The sequence below is a fragment of the Gadus chalcogrammus genome, chromosome 18 (genome assembly GCF_026213295.1).
Source record: "Gadus chalcogrammus isolate NIFS_2021 chromosome 18, NIFS_Gcha_1.0, whole genome shotgun sequence".
Taxonomy (NCBI): Eukaryota; Metazoa; Chordata; class Actinopteri; order Gadiformes; family Gadidae; genus Gadus; species Gadus chalcogrammus.
In genome coordinates this window covers 21,264,812-21,288,823 of record NC_079429.1, presented here as the reverse complement: position 1 = coordinate 21,288,823, position 24,012 = coordinate 21,264,812, and the positions used below count along the sequence as shown (strand labels likewise).

The 24,012-nt window shown below is 43.9% G+C and overlaps 1 protein-coding gene and 1 long non-coding RNA gene across 4 annotated transcripts in view; both read right to left on the bottom strand.

Annotated features, from left to right (window-relative positions):
- Positions 1 to 436: 436 nt before the first annotated feature.
- On the bottom strand, positions 437 to 2,952 carry LOC130371685 (uncharacterized). The gene is made up of 2 exons (XR_008893221.1): positions 2,293 to 2,952; positions 437 to 2,029 (listed from the first exon to the last, which is right to left on the bottom strand). It is a non-coding gene; the product is annotated as an uncharacterized LOC130371685 (long non-coding RNA).
- Positions 2,953 to 5,359: 2,407 nt separating this feature from the next.
- The window catches only part of LOC130371681 (pleckstrin homology domain-containing family A member 1-like), a 31,040-nt gene continuing 12,387 nt past the window's right edge, over positions 5,360 to 24,012 (bottom strand). The window contains exons 8-13 of one of the 3 annotated variants that reach the window (XM_056577538.1): positions 23,231 to 23,299; positions 16,537 to 16,601; positions 12,473 to 12,536; positions 12,063 to 12,152; positions 10,047 to 10,120; positions 7,286 to 7,626 (exon numbers count right to left, since the gene is read on the bottom strand). In XM_056577538.1, the coding sequence (XP_056433513.1) occupies positions 7,386 to 7,626; positions 10,047 to 10,120; positions 12,063 to 12,152; positions 12,473 to 12,536; positions 16,537 to 16,601; positions 23,231 to 23,299 (603 nt within the window). In that variant the 3' untranslated portion in view covers positions 7,286 to 7,385. Of the gene's footprint in view, positions 7,627 to 10,046; positions 10,121 to 12,062; positions 12,153 to 12,472; positions 12,537 to 16,536; positions 16,602 to 23,230; positions 23,300 to 24,012 lie in introns of all 3 variants that reach the window. The other 2 variants (XM_056577539.1, XM_056577537.1) reach the window with 2 other exon arrangements.

Genomic DNA, 24,012 nt, shown 5'->3' with positions numbered 1-24,012 from the left:
TGTTTTGAATCTCGATTAATCTTCAACAGTAACAGTTGGGATTATTGGTTGGCTGGATGCGGTGGCTGTTCCAGACCCTCTTAATCTCATCTAGCTCGTCCTACCAGACCAACATAAAAGAAAGTAGACACGATTATTGAGAAATTAATATAAGCTTACCCACATTTTAAGCTACCCCAGTAAATTTACACTGTTATACAAGCTGTACACTGACTACTTTACATTGTAGCAAATTGTCATTTCTTAGCCCACATACTTTCAAACTCACCTGAATAATGTTCCGAAAGCAAAACTGCACAAGGGATTTGTCCAGGTAGTCCCCAATACACAGGCCTTTGTCTTTCATTTCTCCCAGGAGTTGTATCCATTGCTCCCTGCTTTCTTTGCGCAAAATACTAGCATTGAAAATACTTTCAATGCTCTGATTTTAAGTACTTGCTCCTGCAATGTAGCTTTTTTCACCTGCTCTACTGTCAACATCACTGCTGCGCAGGTAAGTCTGGATATCTCGGACAACCACATTCTCCGTCCCTAAATCAGTGCAGACAATTCGGGGACAGCCACCAAACGCCTCCACGGCCCCTATGAAGTAACCCCCTATGACGCGTGGGTCGCTACTTGTGTAGGCGGCTTTCAGCCATATGATTTTCCGCGAAAAGCCATCAATGCACCCACTGATGCAGATCCCATGTGGCTTTAATTTAACATAAGCATCTATATGCCAGATGTAGTTGGGTCCTGGGTCAAAATACTGTCTACGGCTGAGTCTTCTGGAACGACGAATGGCCGATGCGTCAGGGTAAAAGGCTGAAAGAATAATACGAACATCTTCCTTTTTTGCACAAATACCATTTGACAAGCACTTTTGGTGCATCCATCTGTATCCGGGAAGTCTCCCAGGCCCTTTCAGCTACTGAATAATGAAATCTATTACTTCCCCGAGATCAGCATATACTTTGCGCGTCAAGCCATGCATTTTTAGCAGCCGAATTAGGTGTCTCTTGCTAATTATGACTCCATGCCTAACCGTGAATGACTTAAGTATTTGATTATAATCCATCCCTAAATGAAAATAAAACAAAATGAATTCTAAGTTTTCCATGTTCTCCAAGTTCTCCAATGTATAGGCCTACAGCCGACAAGCTCCTAGTTTGATCGTGGCCACAACATAGGCTACTAATTCATGGCCACAAATTATTATTATGTGGCCACAAACTATTATGTTGTGGCCACAAATTATTTATTTTGTGGCCACAAATTATTATTTTGTGCCCACGAATTATTATTGTGTGCCCACAAATTATTATTGTGTGCCCACAAATTATTATTCAGTGGCCACAAATGAATAAATATTCACCCATGTCACCAGAGGGGCACCGTAAAATAGTTATTAGTTATACAGTGAAAATTTGCAGAAATGTGAATATTTGGTTGGCATGTTAATTAACGGTGTGTGCCCCTAAAATTTCTGGTTGCACCCCTAAAATGTTCAGTTAGGGGCCACAGTGCTCCTAGTGAAAATAATAAGTCTGGAGCCCTGGGATCATTTTCCTTAAAGCTCTGTGGCATTGTTGCCTGGATCGTCTCCCTGGTTAGCCATGGAACATAGCATCTCATCTTCTCCTCCATGAAGTCCAGCCACTGAGAGATTATCCTACTGACCACAGACTGAGACACTCTGAACCTCTCTGCGATGTCGTCCTGCAATAGGTTCAGCCGGAGCTCCATCAGGGTCATCAACAGTTGATCCTTGGGATGTAGCTGAGAGATGCTGCATCCTTCTTTCAGGTCGTCGGATAAAGCCTCAAAGGCATCCACTGACAACCCAGTGTACAGTAGACACAGCCGATCATTCCGGAGATGCTCGGTGTGTACAAGATGTTGTTCAGGACACTGTGTTGCCTGGTCATGGAGGAGAGGACAATGGAATGAGTCACTGACAGCATTGATAAGATCTTCCATGAATGTTTACTTCCCCTGAGTAGAAGCATCACAGTGTGTCATCCCATCAGTCTCCTGGATTGCAGAGCTGGTTGAGGGTTTTGTAGAAATAACAGCATCAGACATCAGTAAGTTATCAACGATAAGGTTAATCATTTGGCTGCTTTTCAACATAACCAGTCCTGGAAATCAAATTAGAAAGCCTCGAACTGATCGTATCTTGTAAGGCTGTTGATTTACTGAGGTCAAGCCAAGGCATAGTTACGGGTATATGATGATCATACTCATTAGACGCTAGCTGGCTAACGACTAGCGAAATTGATAGCTGTTAATGCTAAAATGTTATCTCACCTTGGAGCCTCACAAGCATCCGACGAGCCTTTTTCGCCGGAGGAATAACATATCCCAACCATGTCTCAGGGTATGGGTGTTGGTCTGATGGTCTTCGAATTTAGCGCCTTTAGGCACATACGCCGGTCCTCATCGCTGGATGGCGGAGGATGAAGATTGAAGGTTGCTCCACAACATTCTGCCCTGGTTTTCCGGTGTACAACTTAGTATTGTTGCAAGGACACCCGTCTTTTATTCTAGTTGTTATGGCAGCCCCGCACGGAACAAATAATGCTGGTCATCTTGACTAAAATTGCTAGTGTATTGTGCCACTGATAACATGCTATTCTGAGAGTTGCTCAACCGGAAGATGGAACACAAAACGGAACCAATGTGGCGTCCCCCTTGTTTACGCGCGGAATAAGGTGGATAGTAATTAGGGGTGAATGAGGGCCATCAGACCTGTCAATCAAACCTCCGCGCCAGTCGTAAGGAGTTTTGATTCATGATGTAAAGTCGAGCTGGCGTTGACTTTAAAGAGGTTAAGAAGATTGATGGTATTTAAAGGAATACTTCACCGATGCAGAAACCGGCGTTCTATCGTTCTAAAACCGCTATTATAAAATAAAAAAAATCGATTTTTCTTCCCTCAGTCTAACCAAGTCTTCCCATGGCCCAGCTGTGTCCCCTTACATTACTAACGCCTCGTGCCCACTGCACCGTCAGTCAACGGACGTGGGAAGGCGTGGCTGACGGATGGGGGAGTAGTCTTTGCAGAGGCAACCGTCAGCCAATCAAATCGCTTCGCCGGGTTCTTCCCGCTTCTTCCTGCTTGTTGCGAGGCAAGAAGACCCGCTTTCCCGCTTTCCAGTATCGTCAGAGCCCGAGTCGCGTCACAGTGCTTAAATTTGCATACGCGATCTGATTGGATGACGGAACCGTCGCTGCCGAAAAAGTTGAACATTTTTCAACTTTTTGACGGTGGCGAACGCTCCAAGTCAACGGACGGATCCACAATGCATTGCGCGACCGTCCCCATTCAAAGTCAATGGGCAACGGACAACTGACGGAGGTAGTGGGCACGGGGCGTGACTGGTCAGTAGAACTTTGCTTGCATGATAGAAGGGCCGAGGACTACAAACCATTGGTTCCGCACATTTGTAAGCCCACCAATAACGCCTCGTGCCCACTGCACCGTCAGTCAACGGACGTGGGAAGGCGTGGCTGACGGATGGGGGAGTAGTCTTTGCAGAGGCAACCGTCAGCCAATCAAATCGCTTCGCCGGGTTCTTCCCGCTTCTTCCTGCTTGTTGCGAGGCAAGAAGACCCGCTTTCCCGCTTTCCAGTATCGTCAGAGCCCGAGTCGCGTCACAGTGCTTAAATTTGCATACGCGATCTGATTGGATGACGGAACCGTCGCTGCCGAAAAAGTTGAACATTTTTCAACTTTTTGACGGTGGCGAACGCTCCAAGTCAACGGACGGATCCACAATGCATTGCGCGACCGTCCCCATTCAAAGTCAATGGGCAACGGACAACTGACGGAGGTAGTGGGCACGGGGCGTAAGAAATGAGGGGGGCGGGAGCTCGCGTACGAGATGCAAACACAATGTCCGCCATGTTTCTTCACGGCTTAGCTAGACATTCTTTTACACACATGTTCCGCATGTGTTCAAACTCCATGACTCACACACACAAGTTGACTTTCCCCGAAATTCAAGTTCATTCTGAATGGAAATTAGGCATTAACAATATAATTCAGCTCACACTCACACACACAAACACAGCCATCTGGCACAAAAACTCATAACAACCGCAGTAGCGGCGATTGGATGTGATTTGGTGAGTTTTTGGTGTGCGTTGTGCTGTTGTGATCAATACATTGGTGGCCATGTAACTAAGAGGAACCACATTACTTACTCATATGCTCTCTGTATGTCCAAACTGGAGTCAAGCCCATTTGGTTTGTGTAGCACGTAATCACACTGTTATATCTGAAAGGGCTTCCCAGAGAGGAAAAACCTTGCTGAAGGTTAAAGGAGATAACATTGTAATATATTAGGATTAATTAAGAGTAGGCATATACATTTAATAGATTCATTCCATTTAAATGAACAAGATGGATCTAATTTAAATGCTTTACTGAGGCAGATGTATTTAATATTTGTAATGCCTCAGAATACAATTAGATTTTTGCCCCAATAATATTAAACAATTTGTGGTGTGACCAATTTTTTTATTTGATGCTGCTGCTCATTAAGACTTCCCACACACGTACGCGCAAATTGACACACACACACACACACACACACACACACACACACACACACACACACACACAGTACTAGGTGAATAGTGGGCTTCTATCCCTTGGAGCCACGATGCAGGGTCTGGGAGAGTCATTGTTTAAAGGGAGGGACCAAACCATCTTTTTATTTGTCTTGGATGTCTGCAGAGAGAAGGGGCCTGACTAGACCAACACATCATTTAATAAGCCTCTATCACAGAGGAGTGAGGGACAAGGTGACTATCACAGAGGAGGGAGGGACAGGGTGACTCCATCACAGAGGAGTGATGGACAAGGTGACTCCTCCATTACAGAGGAGTGATGAGGGACAGGGTGACTCCATCACAGACGAGTAAGGGACAGGGTGACTCCATCACAGAGGATTGAGGGACAGGGTGACTCCTCCATTACAGAGGAGTCATGAGGGACAGGGTGACTCCATCACAGAGAAGTGAGGTACAAGGTGACTCCTCCATCACAGAGGAGTGAGGGACAAGGTGACTATCACACAGGAGTGAGGGACAAGGTGACTATCACAGAGGAGTGAGGGACAAGGTGACTATCACAGAGGAGTGAGGGACAGGGCGACTCCATCACAGAGGAGTGAGGGACAAGGTGACTATCACAGAGGAGTGAGGGACAAGGTGACTATCACAGAGGAGTGATGAGGGACAGGGAGAGTCCATCACAGAGGAGTGAGGGACAAGGTGACTATCACAGAGGAGTGAGGGACAAGGTGACTATCACAGAGGAGAGAGGGACAGGGCGACTCCATCACAGAGGAGTGAGGGACAGGGCGACTCCACCATCACCGGGGAGTGAGGGACAGGGTTAGGGTGTAGTTTATTAGCTCCATTATGGGTCTGTCAGCATGTCAGTGTCCTTAATTAAAAGCGTTCAAGCCTGTGTTCACCCGTTAGAACTCTGTAACAAAGGACAGTTATCCTTAGGAGTACCGCACAATCACATAAATTGTTTATTTTTCTGATAGGATTGCCAACGTGAGTTGTGGATTTTTTGTATTTCATATTGCATTTTACATTTAGCGTGAGAAACATAAAGCAGACACTTTCTCAAACTAGGATAGTCTATGAGTGTCGCTCAAAAGCAATGTTACTGCGCAGTTACACCACCAGAGGGGGCCATCTCTCACGCTCTCGCCACGGTCCACTTGTCCAATTCCAGCAAGAAATACTTAATTGTTCTTCTGTCCGAATGTTATCGTAAACCATTTACTTCCTGGGCTTTTGTAATGTTTTTTCAGATGTATCATTCTCATTCACTCCAGAGTTTTACAAGCTCCTTAAGTCACTAGTCCAAGCAGAAGTTAAGTCATTACCCTTTGCTATTCTAAACGTAATCATCAAAGTGTCTTATTAACTGAGCTTTGGAATCACAGAAAGAATAATTATTACATTTCCTGTTAATTCTCTAATACCGATATGCTTGAATAGAACAGGATAGGCAAAATTGTAAAAAGTCATTTTTATTTATATTTATTTTCAAGCCTGAAACATAAATAAAAGATTGAATTTTTTTCTAAGAACATTGAGCACACATATGGAACGGCTAAAAATGTTAAATTTATTTTATGATCCCAATGTCCAATTGTAAATAACAGTACAGGCACTTTTTACGCAGCTTGTGTTAAACGGAGAGCTAACGGGAGAACAGAACGACGTCAAAAGACAGGAGAGCGAGAAAGAAATAATAGAGTGAATTTACCGTGCATACTCATGCACGTTTCTATAAAGGGCAGTAACTTACAAATATACTCACATTCTTTCCTAAATGTTCTTTTGTTTTTTCACATTGTGAGTAAAAACAACACAAATCCGGAATACAAGTACAACAGATTAAAAACACACCCCACCATAACCAAGGGACTACTCGCTGACTCTGAGTGGTATAAACCAACAGACCTAGCGTCTACAGGCTACAGGGATCTACCTCACTATAATGGAGGCGTTAGCGCAATCAACCAACCTCCCTACCTTAACGTCTACATAGGTGACACTGGCTACACTCAATTCAAGAAGATCTGTACAGTTTTCTTTATTGCTAGAAGCTATGTCCTAGCTGTTGCTAGACAACCATCTTTTCTTTATTTTTTACCGTCTCAACGGTAGGTGTATTGTCGATAAAAATATGCCCTACATTCTGAAATTTCGGCTGAAACGTTAGAAAAGACAGCGACAGGATGTGAAGACTGCTGCCCACCTCAGAGTGGATCAGACCTCCAGGCTTCTGCCCTCCTCTGGGTGGATCAGGCTGAGACGACCTCTAATCTGCTGCTTCAGACTGCTGCCCTCCTCAGGATGGATCAGACCGAGACAACCTCCAGGTCACTGACTCATACTCTGACACGTCCATTGTCACCACAGTTAGGGCAGCACCACCGCGTTTGGGCTATAGAAATATGCTTTGTAGTCCTCTGCTTTTCTTAGTATACATTTTTCTTGTTTCTTTTTCGCGGATGAAGCGCTGACGGGTGCAGCAGCACACGTCATAAATAAGAGCAACGACAGAGGAGGAGGGGAGGATTCATTTGGCTTTTGGGCATAAACGTGTGTGTCGAAGAATCACAACTTATCTGATGGTGCCCCACAGTGTGTGTGTGTGTGTGTGTGTGTGTGTGTGTGTGTGTGTGTGTGTGTGTGTGTGTGTGTGTGTGTGGCCCCGTGGTGGTTGTCAGGGCGACGTCAGACCAGGCTCGTCTTAACGTCGGACTCCTCGGCGTTGTAGTTCTTCAGCCGCTCGCCAGCGCCCGCCGTGGACTCGGGCTCCTTGCTGCGGCGTTTCCACGGCGACCCCTCCCGCTCCTCGCTCACTTGCCCGAGCGCCGCCGCGTCTCCTGCAGCGAGAGGCGGGAGTGCGCCGGGGCCCGCATCAGGGCCATCGCCGTGGCCGCACCCACCCCCACGCCGCTCAGCCGCCACGGCAACAGGCCCAGGAAGTGGCCCGGCGCCGTGGGGGATGTGTCCAGCGTCAGGCTCAGCGTCCGCTGGGGTGGCGGCGCACTGTGGGAGGTGTGGCTCCGCATCAGGGGGTTGGGCCGGTCCGGGGTCCTAGAGAGAGTGGAGAGAGAGCAAGAGCGAGAGAGAGAGAGAGAGGGGGGGGGGGTGGAGAGGAAAATAGGAGAGTGGAATAAAAAGAGAGGGGGAGGAGGAGGGAGGGAGGGAGGTGAAGGCAGAGGGAGGTAAGAAGGGGATAATGACAGAAATGAGCAAAAAGGAAAATTTTGACCAAAAGGGAAAATATTTGTTCAAAGTAGGACAGATTGGTTGAAGTTGGGATGGATAGATGACACAATTGGTATATGAGTGGAATAATGTACGGTTAGATGATCGATTAATTGATTGAATGATGAGTTGCCATGGGAACGGAGCAATGACTGGATGTATGGACGGTAGTCGAATGGTAAGGGTTTGAGGGTTTGAAAATCAGACCCATTAGGCATGGGTAAGACTGAATAGGTCTGTAGAGGGCAAGCTAATCTTTAGCCGTCACACCACATCTCAAACCTGACCGACAAAACGTGTCTTGGCACCTTACAGCCAGTCTGAAACAGCCTGTATGTAACAGCCTGTATGTAACAGCCTAGACCCAAATTTGCCACAGCTGAACGCTCCTTCAGCAGAGACCCACTCTTATTCCTCCTTAAGCACTGAAGGAGTGGCCAATTATCTTCATGGTGAGAGGAAAGATTTGGAGGACGTTTTGTTTCTCCCCGTTTGAAGTGACATTCAAGGAGTCGAGGAGTCGAGGAGAAGAGAAGACCAAGGGAAGATGTCAGGTTTTTGTCTTAGTGGTTAAACCAGGTGCAGTGGCCGGAAAGGAAAACAGTTAATAAATTGGGCCAATAAAATAAGTTTGCACTTCCAACTGCTTGGGGAACAGTGCGGCATGGACTGGTTTCGCATGTTGCCTTGGAAACATCATCATGGTAACGTGCAGTGTTCCTCGAGAGCTCAGAGCACAAGCATTTTGAAATATGTTTTACTGCAGTAGGCCATGAGGGAGGCGCCTTGACGTCTCTTAAGGAGCGTGACGATGATGTCAAGTGTGGCAGAGCTCTAGGACCTGGGTGCCTATGGGGACATGCTATTAACATAATTAGCATGTTCAATGCAGGCAAACATGTTCTGACGGTACTAACAAGCTCTCGGAGGGCTCTTTTCAAGCATTGCATTTAAAAACGTTGTAGTGGAGGGTGCAGTGGAAAAGCAATATTTTGTGTGTGATGGCCCATTTTGAGTGACATGTACACAAAACGGTAGCACTGCCGTTGCCAAGTGGTTGCTCAGGAAGCACAGAAGCAACAAGGCACACGATTGGGCGATGAGCAGCGGTTGGAGGAAGTGGCAAGCGGGGACAGTTCAGGGAAAGTTATTATTTCAGAGTCACACTCTCACAAAAGATACACAGTCAGTCTCTCACAATACAAACAGAAATATTTGCCATATGTGAGCAGTGGAGTACAGGGGGTGTTTGGATGACTATCAGATATTATTGTTATTTGAAGCCAGATATAATATGCAAAAGAGGTGGCTTGGAGTTGCAAAGTATCAGCACGGTTTAGGTTAATTTCTGCATATTGCCTGGGACTGAAATGTTTAAAAGTACCAATATAAACTGACGGACAGAGACCAACAAACCAAATGGTAAACAAACAGACCAGCAGACAGACAAACAGTAAGACAAGAGAGCTAGCTGCATGTTCATAAGCCTGTACCTTTGGGTATAGTGACAATACTAAAATAAATGAGTAGATTGGGAGGGCTATGATGTGGAGCCATGATATGGTGACTGTCTTTCTCAAGGAGATCATAGCAGTCGTAGCCAGGTGGTTAGCAAGGGTCCGATTCGATTCAGGTCTCAACCTTAGGCCTGTAGCGTCTGGACGGAGGCCGGTTTTGGGATATGGCTTATGGAGGATGATGTTATGCTGCTAACAGGAAGCTAACGATAAGCACACAAGCATAAGCGACTGTTGATTGGAAGCATTTGTGGACAGGGCAGGTCAATAGAACATAACTCTATGATCAAGATCAATAACTTAAAAGTACAATGATGGTCTTGGCCGGTTCTACCATGGACGAGTGTTTAGGTATGCTAATGCTAATGTAGCTAGCATAGTTGGGACGGTGATGGTCAGTGGATGGAACTAAAATATAAACTTTAGCTAACTATTAATGGTTTCCTGTGAGATCCTAGTACTTAGAAACCGAGCATTAGAACGGTGCTCAGAGTTAACCGTGGTCAATCAAAAGACCAAAGAGGACCTCTGGTTCTGACGGGGCCAGTGCTTCCAGGGTTCTGGTGCTGCTGGCTCAACACAGATACAAATAGAAGTGCAGGAGCTAGGGCCTGGCAGGTGAGCATGCAACTGCGGGTGCTGGGTTGTGGGCTAGCTGGGTCAGTAGGGGCGGGGCTAGTTAAACTAGAACGAAGGGAGGTATAGAGGGGTCGGGGCGGGGTCACATACGTGCGGCATTCCCCACTGTAGATCGTGGTATACCTCTCAATACAAGGGCTGGACAGCCTCCTTGCCTGACGTATCTGAAAACAACACAGTGCAAAGCTCAGTCTCAAAGAATGAAGTGTCTTCAGGCCCCGCGCGGCCTCCATGTTGGAGCTGAACTCCATTTTGGAGCCAAGTCTTCCTTTCAGAATGGTACTTTGTGATTTAAAAACCAAAGGGAGGGAGGAGAAAGTTTTGGGACAGATGAGGATAGAGAGACAAATATAGGGGGAGAGGCTCCTTTGTGTGGAGGGTAGAGAGGGGGAGAGAGAGGTGCTGGGGGTGTGTGGTCGAGTTATGTGGACAAATGACATGGCCTTATTGTGTAGAAAATAAACCAAACCTCTGATGTCATCATCAGAATGACACAACCACAACAGGTATGGGAATTTATACCTGGGAAAAAGAAAAGCTGAAATAATGCAAAATAAACAATATCAAATATGGCAACAGGTTCATGCACATTCCGTAACACTGGGTGAAGGTAAATAGACATTAGGTGTTTGTTATTTGTTCTCGTGATATGAAGTTATATCGTAGTATCCTGAGATGTCCCTGTTATGATCACGTTATGTTGTTGTTGTTATCGAGTGTGGCTGGGGATGGCTGGGTGAAGCAGCCTCATCTGTCCATCACACCCAATCTTGGCTGGTTAAGGCTGCACCCTTTAAAAACAAAGAGGGTGCATTGGGCCATAATCACCCCGATAAACCAGCTGTCCCCACACGCACCCAAGCACAACTCAGACATGTCTGGGGGCAACACCTGCTCTGCCCCTTACCCTCTAGAAAAAAAAAAACGGTTTATGCTTTATCTACCGGTGTTCTGATGTCAGCCCACTGGGCCACTTATTACTGAGAGATGAATCCAGTGGTTTTCTAGAAGATTTGTTGTGCAGCTAATTACTAATAAATATATTTTTCTACCGAAATGTTAAAATAGTATTGATAAAAAAAAAGAAAAGAACAACACACATCTGTGATGGCTGTTGTTTTGACCCCCACTCAGGGGCCAAATGACACCCTGTCAAATGACTTCCTCTTCCTTCTGATGACCACAGCGCAGGAGGATGACTCTGTCCAACCTCGCACAAATAAAGGTGAAGGGTTCCAAGATATATAAATAAATACAAATACATATTTATATATATTTATTTATTTCGGTATGTATATTTGATTATTTTTTATTATATACAGAGACCACCAGACCTCCTCAAAGCAACGAAAATGATCTATTTAATTCAAGATTGGTGCATTGATGAGAATAGAGATATAGTGCCATATCGTCAATATGAATTTTATTCATATATATATGTATATATATTAGAGCTGTCAGTTAAACGCGTTATTAACGGCGTTAACGCAAACCAATTTTAACGGCGTTAATTTTTTTATCGCGCGATTAACGCAATTATTATATAAAAAAAATAATAATAATTTTTTTTTTTTTCTTTGGCTCAAAACGAAGAAGCAGTAGCCTGACTGCTATGTTCAAATGACATTTGTTCAAAGCAGTCGTTTAATTGCACTATAGGCTCTTTTTTTGTTTCGTCCTGTTTTGATCAGTATATGCCAATGTTGTTATCAATAAAAAATCATTTACACAAGGCAAGCCGATGCACTTCACCATGTTGATAAGAGAATTAAAATGAGAAGAATTATGGGACAAAAAAATCAAGGGATATTTCGCATAGAAAAATAATTTGTGATTAATTGCGATTAATCGTGAGTTAACTATGACATTAATGCGATTAATCACGATTAAATATTTTAATCGCTTGACAGCTCTAATATATATATATATGACTTGCATTGGAGCAAAATCCGTGGCCATATCACGGAAATTGGCGTTTTTCCGTGATGATTCCACAGATTTGGAGTTAAGCGTCCGTGGTAATTTCACAGATTCCTATGAGACCAGGTTGGGTCCAGGTTGGGTTGCTGATATTAAGGGGCCCTCAGGTCTGGGAGGTGTACTCACTGTAGCGGCCGAGCGCCCGGGGCCCCTCTGAGCCACAATAGCCCCTGAAATAGCCTTGATCCAGCTGTGCATGTCCTCTGGACTGTCCGACTGCGAGAGAGACAGAGAGACAGATAGATCTTCAAAATTTGTATTTAAAATACATTTTTAGATGCAAAAAATGATTGCGTTAATCGACCTATGGAGAATAATCTCAACCTCTAAGCTAGTTCAACCTGACCAAAAACAAGATGAGAGAGACAGGGCAACACGAAAGCAGCAAAAAAGGCCCATTAGTTTTAAGATGTAAAGCCACAGTCTTTTCACTGATTAGGTGTTTATCCAAAACACTGAATGTGGACACATATCATTGAGGTGAGGTCCAATCAGAAGAAAAGGAATGAAAGAATTCAGCCTATCAGAACATTCACCTGTACGTAGAAGGTCCGTGATTGGGTAACCACCTCAAACAGGTTGTCCCTCATCATCAAATCACTGAGAAGAATCAAACAAACAAAAGGTTTGGTCAATTCACAGAGCAAATCCCTGCTGTGGTTGATTATATGTCCAACCTGGGAATATAGGAAGAATAAAAAGCACTCAGAACTGCTAATGGTTAAGTCTTTCATCAGTGAGGTCTCTCAGCCATAAGGTAACATATAAAAGTGAGATTTTCAGCATGAAATGCTCAAGCTAAATCAGTCAACATACAGATACTAGGGCCCTATGATTTCCGCTATAACGAAAACACAGACGGAATCACGGAATTGGACAATAAAAACGGAATCTACTGATATATATATTTTTTTATTTCTATTTATTTTTTAAATTATACAGGAAAGTATTAAAATTTGGCTAATATTTAAATTTAAAACGGGCCTATCTCAGTAAAATAACTGATTTCCAGCAGGTTCCTGTTCTGCAGCACATATAACATGTAACAGGGACAAGGCAAATCACAAGTCACATTTACAATATGCAGCGGAATGCAGCGGAATTCGCCATTATTTTGGTGAAATTCAGTTTCGAGGGAAAAGGGAAACAACACAGGTGACATTAACGTCACTGAATGTTTAGCAGTCACTCCCACAATAATGTAAAAAAAAATCCCCGGTCCACCACTCCAGCCTAGGTGGCGGGAATGCAAACAATAGGTCCCGCCACCGCTCCTAACAAGTAGCCGAAGTATCCCATAGAAACGCCGGTAAACAAACCCAGAGAAGCCCAATCCCTATGAGAGCACCCCGTGCGACGGCCATCCGGAGGCGCACAGAGCTTTTGGCCGTGATATTATATATACAATTATATCTCATCTCATCTTCATCCGCTTATCCGGGGTCGGGTCGCGGGGGGAGCAGCTCAAGCAGGGGGCACCAGACTTCCCTTTCCCGGGCCACATTGACCAGCTCTGACGGGGGGATCCCGAGGCGTTCCCAGGCCAGTGTTGAGATATAATCTCTCCACCTAGTCCTGGGTCTTCCCCGAGGTCTCCTCCCCACTGGACGTGCCTGAAACACCTCCCAAGGGAGGCGCCCAGTGGGCATCCTTACCACCCAGCTGACTCCTTTCTAAGTAAAGGAGCAGCGGCTCTAATCAGAGTTCCTCACGGATGGCTGAGCTTCTCACCCTATCCCGAAGGGAGACGCCAGCCACCCTTCTCATCTCGGCCGCTTGTACCCGCAATCTCGTCCTTTCGGTCATCACCCAACCCTCATGACCATAGGTGAGGATTGGAACGAAGATCGACCGGTAGATCGATACAATTATATTACCGTATTTTCCGGACTATACGTCGCTCCCGAGTATTAGTCGCATCAGTCAAAAAATGCTCCATGACGAGGAAAAAAACATATATACGTCGCATCGGTGTATAAGTCGCATTTATTTTTAAACATTTAAACAAGAACGTTTAGTCTGGAGAGACTGAATAAAATTGCAATAGCAATACAGGTGTGTCGGTCCCACTCGTAGTTCTGAGAGTATACCGAATTCTGTGACACCGGGATTCCACCGGACGCGTATGCGCCGCGGTCCTAAACCTGAGCGCACGATCGGGAGGTGGAAGTTGCGCTTTAGACACAAGTCCAGCGGAGGGCTCCAGTTTTCGCCGGCCAAGTCATGCGCTGTGATATGTGTGACAGCTATGTTGCACAACATTGCAGCTAAGGCTGGGGTAGCTTTGGTTGAACCGGAGGACATTGAGGACGATGACGACGAGAATATAATTTATTCGGTGGTGCAGTAGGCTTGCAGCGTTCAGTTGTAGGCCTAATGAATGACGGTGCCATCTTGCGGCCGAAGATTATGTACGCACAATTTTGGCATATAAGTCGCTTCGAAATATAAGTCGCAGGGCAAGCCAAACTACAAAAAAACCGCGACTTATAGTCCGGAAAATACGGTATATTATATACTATTATATATAGAGCTCCGAGAGTCGCAAACGGCAACAATCACTTTCTCCTCCATGCTGCAGTTCACCCCGGACTGCACTGCACTGAGTTTGACAGTTGAATGCTGATTGGTTGTTATGTTACACATGTCACTCAGTGGCCACGCTGTTGAACGCTGATTGGCTGTCATCACGCGAAATTCGCGTCAAAGTTGAAATATTTCAACTCGAGCGAATTTGTCGCGCCACAAATCCTCGTGAACGCGCTCGCCTGTGCACGGCGAAAGTGTGGCACGACAAATCAAAACAAACAAAAAATTCGCCTGATACCCGTCTCTACGTTAACTTTGTATGGGATCTTGTCACCCCGTCGCGTTTGGTGTGAACGCACTGAAGAAGTTTCAAGACAGACAGCCAAAATTGACATTTTTATTCAGTAAAAAGCATGTTTGTGACACTGGATAACGATATGGATACATAATCTAGCCTGAATGTGGAGGGCCACATAAGGTAAGAAATTGGTTTACGTAAACTTTGCTGCTGGTTTTGTTTGCTCGTGATGACCTGGCCAAAGGTTACCCACGGTCCTAAGCGATTGTGATCTGATTCTGGTTGGTGCTCCAGCTAGTATGCATTGTATACATAGGTTGCAGCTAGTAGCAGCTACACACGGTGCGATTGCTATGCCAATATGGTTATAGTTGTTTTGTCTGATTGAGATATGTGACGACTTGGAGCCTGGTAGGCCTATCCTGACATAAATATGTTCTTGCATAACCTGTGTGATTATCCTAAACTGTAGGGGATTTTATTTGCGGGCAATTTGCTTATGATGTTGTAACGAGTGAAGTCTACATTGGTCCTTCGCAAGTGTTTACTGGTGGTCAGGATTTGGCAGATGCAATTCTCCTCTGGGCGCTTTTTTAATTTTTTTATGCAGCATAACATATGCTACCAGCAGCCCTTGCTCGTCTTTAAAAGGCCGATGCTCAGTACCTCGTTTCATTTCGTACCCCCTTTACAGTCTGGCATTGTTTGTCTGGTAAACTCTGTTGATTTCAAGATAAGTGTTAAATTGCCAACACTGTTCTTTGTCCTGTGTGTATTAGTATTAAATATCCCTAGCCAATACCCTGATGTTTCCTATGCCGTTTTGCAAAACAAGCCAAATTACCAACTGTGGTTTTCAACTTTTATTGTTGGATTTTCAACACCTCACAATACACACTGTAGAGCATATTGTAATGCAGCGTTGAATGGATGAATAGCTTACATAAGGGTACCCAGCACTTTTCAAACCACACTCAAGCTTATGGTTATTGTCCCCACCACTTCTAAAAACGAACTGACGCCCTTGGAGCGGAACAATATCCAAAACACTTCTATCACTCAGGTGATCAGCTGTTTTGTAGAATATGTCAACATACTATCGATTGGAAACGCAAAGATACGTGCGATGACCACTTGAAGTCCAAAATCCATATAAAAAACAATGAACGCCGTAGCCAGGGCACGCCCCTTCAAACCACAATTTGAGTTTATAAAAAAAGAGTTTATAAGCACTTTATTATTTATGTCATGTTGTTTTTATTTGAAGCACTAAAAACAGTGCAATGTTGGGATGTTTTACTAAATGTAGTCTTCTATCTGATTAAATTGTAAGAATTGTATTCGTTCGCACTTATTTGACACTCGTTTTGATGATTTAAATTGCTTTAAGTGTAAAAACGGAATTCATGAAAATTAAAACGGAAAAAACGGAATTTGGAAAAAAATAAAACGGATTTCATAGGCTCCTAAGATACCTTACTTATTTAAACATATAGCACTCATATATATGTTTTATGTAGTTATTAGCTTGATTAAAACGTAAAAGATTTTGACGTTAACAGTCGCTAACAGTCATCAAGGTTATAAACAAATCTCCATGTTTGTAGTTTTTATTGTATCCAACTTGTAGGCTACCAATAAATGCAACATACACACAGGAATGGGGACGGACGGAGGGAAGGACGGACAGACATGAAGATGGACGGGCGGGCAGGCAGGCAGGCAGACAGACAGACAGAAGGACAGACAGACAGACAGACAGGAGTAGCTGACCTCTGTTTGCACTCCTGCACTTTGTGCACCTCCTTCAGGGGTATCACCTTCAACGGCTCCCTGTCCTGAGGAGAGAGGAGAGAAGGAGCAGGGGAAAGGGGAGGGGAGAGGAGAAAGGAGAGTAGGAGCGGGGGAGAGGGGAGGGGAGAGGAGGAGCAGGGGAGAGGGGAGGGGAGAGGAGAGAGGAGAAAAGCAAAAAAGGAGGTGTCAGAGTATGAAGGTATTATTGTAGCAAAAGTCTTTAGCACCTGTAACTGCAGAATTTGAATGCGTACACTAAAGTCACAGTAAATTTGAAGTCGTATATATTTATTTTGCATGTGTACTCTAAAGTCACAAATGTGTAACAGTACATTTGTAGTCGTAAATATTTTTTATACCATTGTAAACACAAAATAGGGTCTACGAGTACGCAAATCTGTGTTACAGGTGCACAAATCCTTTTGCTACAATTATTGCAGCGCAGTTGGTGCAAAACACATTCGCACACCCGTGTTTCATAATCTGAGAACATGCCCAAAAGGTGTGCAGTCGTAAACCCAACTATGAACTAATGCATCAGAAGTTGCACATCTGTGAACGCTATGTTAATTCAGCATTTTAATGAGTGAGCACAAATCCATTTTACAACTGCTCGAATCTGCTCCTGCAAGTCTCAGCTGTGTTTTTTTTTGCAGGTTGTTTTGCACCACGTCTAGGTGGTAAATGTGTAGCAAAAGTATTCGTATCCGTAGATGCCAGAGCGTCCGTGAGCGGGACAAAATAGTCCCGCCCATAATTTCCTAATCCAATGAAAATCGCCGGCAGGGATGCATTTCTCAAATTATACTGGGACCCACCGCGTGCCAGCCATGGAGCTATAAAGATCGCAGCATACTCAGCGCGGGATACGTTTCTTTCTGGAGAAGTGAAGAGGGCGTCCTACTGAACGGAGGTGGGTATCCTACATTATGTTAAATGAAATGACTTAGTTCAAGTGAATTCCCCCCAAAGTATTTCATTAACATGCCGCAAATGTCCTTCAATGTATTTTAATGGTCGCCATAACATAAATTCAGAAATGTTAATGCAATACTTTGGGGAGAATTCACTTGAACTAAGTCATTTCATTTAACATAATGTAGGATACCCACGAATACTTTGACTAACAACCTGCAAAAAACCCAGAGCTGAGACTTGCAGGAGCAGATTCGAGCAGTTGTAAAATGGATTTGTGCTCGCTCATTAAAATGCTGAATTAACATAGCGTTCACAGATGTGCAACTTCTGATGCATTAGTTCAAATTTGGGTTTACGAATGCACACCTTTTGGGCATGATCTCAGATTATGAAACACGGGTGTGCGAATGTGTTTTGCACCAACTACGCGCAATAATTGTAGCAAAAGGATTTGTGCACCTGTAACACAGATTTGCGTACTCGTAGACCCTATTTTGTGTTTACAATGGTATAAAAAATATTTACGACTACAAATGTACTGTTACACATTTGTGACTTTAGAGTACACATGCAAAATAAATATATACGACTTCAAATTTACTGTGACTTTAGTGTACGCATTCAAATTCTGCAGTTACAGGTGCTAAAAACTTTTGCTACAATAATACCTTCATATAGAGGAGGAGGAGAAACGAAAGCTGTATCAGACCTAAGGCAACAGAAACCAAATGCGTTACTGGACTCATTGAAGTAAAGCCTTATTTTATTTCAGGAGCATTACTGAAAACATTAGAATGAGTGTAACATTTAGAAGCGTACATTATACATTGATCAAATGACCTTTCACCCAAAAATGTAAAATTAATCATGCTAGGTTAAGATATGAGATATGTTCTTGTTTATTGATTTTTCTTCAAACACGGTTTTGACAATATTCAGAAGCAGATAGATGAATGGAACCAAAAAGAGAAAAATGCCTAAAACACACCAAGCAGCCTGTTCTAAACCCTGTTTACCTCTTGTTTCAACAGGCTCCACCACATAACATGCTCCTCACAACACCACTGTGCAGCAGGTAACTGATCCTTAAAAAGCCACTAGCAGCAAAAGGAAAATAACTCTGCACCCTATCAATGGAAAAGGCAGCTCTGTATATGTATTAGGGCTGGGCGAGATGGACCAAAAGTCATATCGATATTTTCAAGAAGAATGTATAAGATATATATCGATTTGTTGACGTAATAACATAGTTGCCTTTGCCAAGCTCCAACTCGTCATTCTATATCGGTGGCGTCGCTGTGCTTTCAATTCCAGCGCGCCTGCGTTGCTTTGCTTGTTAACCTGCCTTACTGATTACAAACTAAATCCTAAATTTGGGTGAAGGCAAGGGTAGCTAAACATTTTAAAATCAATCGCAATATTGCAATGTTATGAACTGCTCAGACAGCCATGAAGCAACACACCTGTGGGTATAAGGTGGAGCCAGCAGCCCTGCGGCCCATAATGCAGCAGGCTTGAGCGCACTTGACAAACACGTGCACGTGCACGCATGTGCATGCCCAGGCCTAAGGCAATGATGTTAGTTAAGACAGTCAATCCCACTTCTACATAGAATGTAGAAGTAACACACACACTTACACTGAGATGAGATAGGACCGTCCCCCGTCCCCCCACACACACACACTAGCCTGAGAAAAGATAGGAACCACACACACACTAACCCTGAGACGAGATAGGAACCACACACACACACACACACTGATGATAGGAACCACACACAAACACACAGATGAGATAGGAACCCCACACAAACACACACACACACATGAAATTTGAACCACACACATGCACGCGCTGCCTCTCTGCATCGGTGAAGGAATGCCAGAACGCACGTCTTCACGAGTCCAGACGAGCCACTGCAGGGCGTGTGTGCAACGCAGCACGACAAACATCCTCGCTCATGATGGGTTTCACAATATATCCTCAGATAAATGTTAGCTGTCCGAAGCAGGGTCATGGGCTCTGGTAAAATATCCTTTCTTTATCCGGGAAGTTCCTAACCGAGGGAAATTAAGTATGGAAGGACCAGCCATGATGAGAGCTGGTTTAACACGCTACATACTAAGGAAGACTGCTTCAATGCCTCATTTCATATGCCCTTTGGCAAAGGGTACATTAGACCAGTGGTTTTCAAACTGTGGACGCACGTCTTCACGAAAAAAAAATAAACCCAAAGAAAAACCTGAAAGTCGATGATTCAAATCATCAATCGTACTTCAACTGTAGAAGTAACCTAACTAAATCAATTTTCAACCGTTTATCTTCGTGCAAACCATTTAACAAATCTACACACTTGTATCTTCAATAATATCGAAACAGAATTTCGTTATCATTTAAAATTTCTTCAGAATCACAGTTTTAGTTTCATACCGCTTCGTTTTCAGCTGTTTTCATTGAAGACGTCAGCCCATTCTGATACACCTACTTCTAGACATCGTAACTCATTCATTTTTCAACCGTTTACCATCTTTCAAACCATTGAACAAATCTACACACTTGTATCTTCAATACTATCCAAAAGGAATTTTGATGGCATTTATACTTTTCAGAATCAAAGTTTTAGTTTCAAACCGGCATCATTTTCAGTTGCTTATAATAATTTAGGTCACCATAGCAACGCCGGTAAACAATCCCCGCCGAATAGTCGAATCTCTGGACTGAAAAAGCAGATCTGATTCGACTCTGAAAATTCAGAGTCGGGGACCCTGAATGAATCTGTGTAAACTGGCAGTTTACACAGATTAAGATGTTCAAATGTATTTAAAAAAGGTTAAAGGTTGCGTAGGTGATTCGCTTTTTTGGCCATTTTTGCAAAATTACTTGAAATCCTTATCATAACCCGCTTACAGCCACTGAGTTAGAAGTACTGACATGAAAATTAAACTTGTCAATCATCTGTGGAACGGGCAGGGCTCGAAAAACTCCAGCCAATCATTTCCATTGCCACCGAGTTTCATTGGACAGTAAGTACGTCAATCAAACGGTCGTACTGCACTCCCCCGCCCCCCCCCCCCCCCCCCCCCCGCGCGCGACCCCTTCGTGCAGTACTCGTGACCCAGAGCTCGTGACCCAGAGCAAGCTCCTGTTTGTTGTTATCCTGCGGTATCTACTGGAACTAGTTAATCCACATTTGGACCTAGCAGTAGAAGACAATTTCCATGGCAGACAAGACGCCACCATCCCCACCACCATCACCACCACCACCAGCAAAGAGAAGGAAAACTCTTTTTCAGAGAGTAATTGATAATAAAAACGCTGAAAGAGAAAAACTGAAATCAAGAATAATCCTAGGCGCTGCTTTTGAACGTTTGCGGCAACTGAAGGACGAGAAGGGTCTAAAAACCGATGCTTGTGCGGCGGTTGACCTAGTTTCAAAGTTTATACCGTTTATACTCGGTAATACCGGTGTTGAGACGAGTGTATTACTCGGTGTGAAAATGTCCACACCGCGGCAACCCTAGTGAAAACCAGGACTTCCAATACAATTATATGAAACAAACATACATTTTCTAAAAATAGTAATGATTTATGTGACCGTTTAATGTTTATAACATCTGGTGCAACCATAGCCGCGAGAACGTATTCTCAGCAGGGGGTGCTGGGAAAAAAAAACCCGGCCTGCACTAGACTCGCAACTCGTCACATTGATAAAAAAAGATATATAGCAGCGCAGCTCAATTACACCAGTGCATGCGCGCACAGTTGAAAATCGATCGTTGTGTTCACTTCCTTCACACCATGGTTCACATCCAGCTGCTCACAGAACAAGTTTAGCGCACCACCGCTACCCTCACACTTTTTCATATAACGTTTTTTCAGCACTAGGACATATGAGCATTAAATAAATGCTGCGTCTCAACATGCCTTGGACAGCAGCGAGGATGACTCGCTTTGCCACGGGCCGAAACAGTTCGGAGCGACCACAGCCAGAGCGAACACAGCGGGGCAGAGGAGTGTCAGGAAGTCTTTGGTGTACACATCAGTACGGCCTATTTGCACTACTGTTTAGTGGCAATGCAGTGTTTTATTCTATGCCTTTTTATTTTCGTATATTATTTCAATTAATACAATTTATTTATTCATGAAATCAAGATCTGGTCTTCAAATCTTTTTTCCAAATATAGGTCGTATTACAATGGGGTTTGTGTTTATATTCGGACCAATACGGTACAGCGGACGCTCACATGACGTTAAGCATTTCCTGGTGCATAATGTGACGCTTCAGAACCTAAAATCCCGTTTCTCCCCGTTGATACGACAACACATAACCGGCGTTTTCAGAAATCTCCACTTTGGCCGGAGTTTTTAGAAATGATCGTTTTCTGTGATAAGACAGGGCCTCGGACAGGGGGTGTTGCAGCACCCCCAAAACCCCTACTTCCCGCGGTACTGGATGCAATTTACAGCTGAATGTAGTGCCATGTTGTTAAACGAAAACCTACGCTAGCCTGGCTCGCTCTCGCGCATCTCTGTTCGCGCTCGTGCATGATTGCGCGTCCAGGTACTTGGAATGGGTGGAGTCAGAGTCAGCGTTGAAGGAGAGGGGGTAGGACCATTTGAGTTGTGTATTTTCAAAATCTGCTGGCGTTTCGCAAATCGCGTACCCAACCTTTAAGCTAAAACATGCTTAGATAAAGTTGTTAAATTGTCTTAAGAAATGTGTTTAAAAACGCACAAAGAAGTTGTAATGTTTCAGAAATATGTTTAAAATGTTTAAAAAATATGTTTCAAATGTTTAAAAAATATGTTTCAAATGTTTTAAAATTATGATCAGAGATGTTTAAAATGTGTAAAATAATTAAGATAGCTTTCAAAACACAGGTCTTTAGAACTTTTTTTTTTGGGGGGGGGGGCTCAGCTGAATTATTTTCTCTGAGGGGGGGCTCACTCTCTCACACTTTGAAAACCCCTGCATTAGACCATCCTAAATGTGATGAACAGAGGTAATGCTGTCTCACTGTATGTGAATACATACAGTAACAACCCTAATATCTATACCTTTGGTCAGCATCCACTGAATAAAGAGAAAGTATTGATCCAACATGGTGCTTTGAGATCACTGTTTGGGGGTAGGGCTTGGGATGGTATGTTGAGAATGTGTTAAAGGGGACCTATTAAGCTTTTTCGACTTTTATGACCTATAAACGTTGTTATAGGATTGATAGTCATGTTTAACCATACACAAAAAACGATGTTGATTTTCGGGAAACTCTTCCTCTCATCTGGGGCTTTCAGCATTCTCTTTCAACGCTCGGTTTCGTCCTTCTCCGCCCCCTCGCCCCCCTCCTGCCAACCCAACTCCGTTGTGATTGGTTACCTTCCTTGAAGCGCGTGAGCGGGCAGTTTGACCAGGCATATGGGGGCGCGGCAGGAGTGCATCTACGTAGATGATTTCCCGGAAATGTGAACAAGTGAATCGCAAACGTTGTCCCGAGTGTTTAGCGCTCTGCACAGCCACCCCAGACTGTCAGCAGGGAATACGTCGAAATGCATGTACGTCATTATTTGACACTTTAGTATGGTTAAACATGACTATCGATCATTATAACAACTTTTAGGTCATAAAAGTCGAAAAAGCATAATAGGTCCCCTTTAATTATAATGGTCAAATCAACTGCGTGTGTATGCGTTTGGGTGTGCGTGTGGCGTGTGTGTGTTGTCTGTGTGCCTGTGCGCGCGCGACTCCCTGTCTTACCAGGTCAGATTTGAAGTAGCTGACGGCATTCTCGTCCAGCATGAAGTACCTTCTCTTCCAGTTCTTCATCTGAGGAAGAGGAGGGTCATGAGGAAGATCAGAGAATGACACACATCATATCAAAAATGTCATTCTAAGTCATTCTAACTGACGGGTCATAGTATCTAGTGATCTATTCAGAACAACTTGAGAACTACTGCACACCTGAAGTCTACTTGCTTGCAGAGGTTTGAGTGTATTGTTGTATGTATTTAGTTAATTAGTTATACTAGAGGTTTCGCGAGCGAGTTGTGCGCGCTCAACCTCTGTCTGTAATCAAACCCATAGCAATACTGTGGAAACCCCAGCCGATAATGTAAAAAATTTCAGAGCGCATAATATATTAACATTTTGCCTATTATTTTACAACGTAAACATTTGTTCACCGCAAATTACCCTAAAAAAGCAGTGCCAACAAAAGGCAACAGGCTGAACACTGAAGTGGTGTGAGAAATACAGACTTTCTACTCCTCATTCACATATAAGGTAATTTACATTTCCTAAGGAGAAAATACTACCTTAGGCCGTGTTCACATCTAGCGTTTTTTTTAAATCTGCCAGCGCTTGTTTTACATTATATTCCTATGGAGCAGAGCGTTTCTGGAAAAAGTCACGGACGTTTTATTAAACGCCTCTCCAAGCGTTTTTTTCTGCCATACGGAGCGTTGAAAAATTTTCAACTTTCAGGAAGAAAGCGGCCGACGTCATGCGTCTTTTGGGCAACTGACCAATCACAAGCGGAA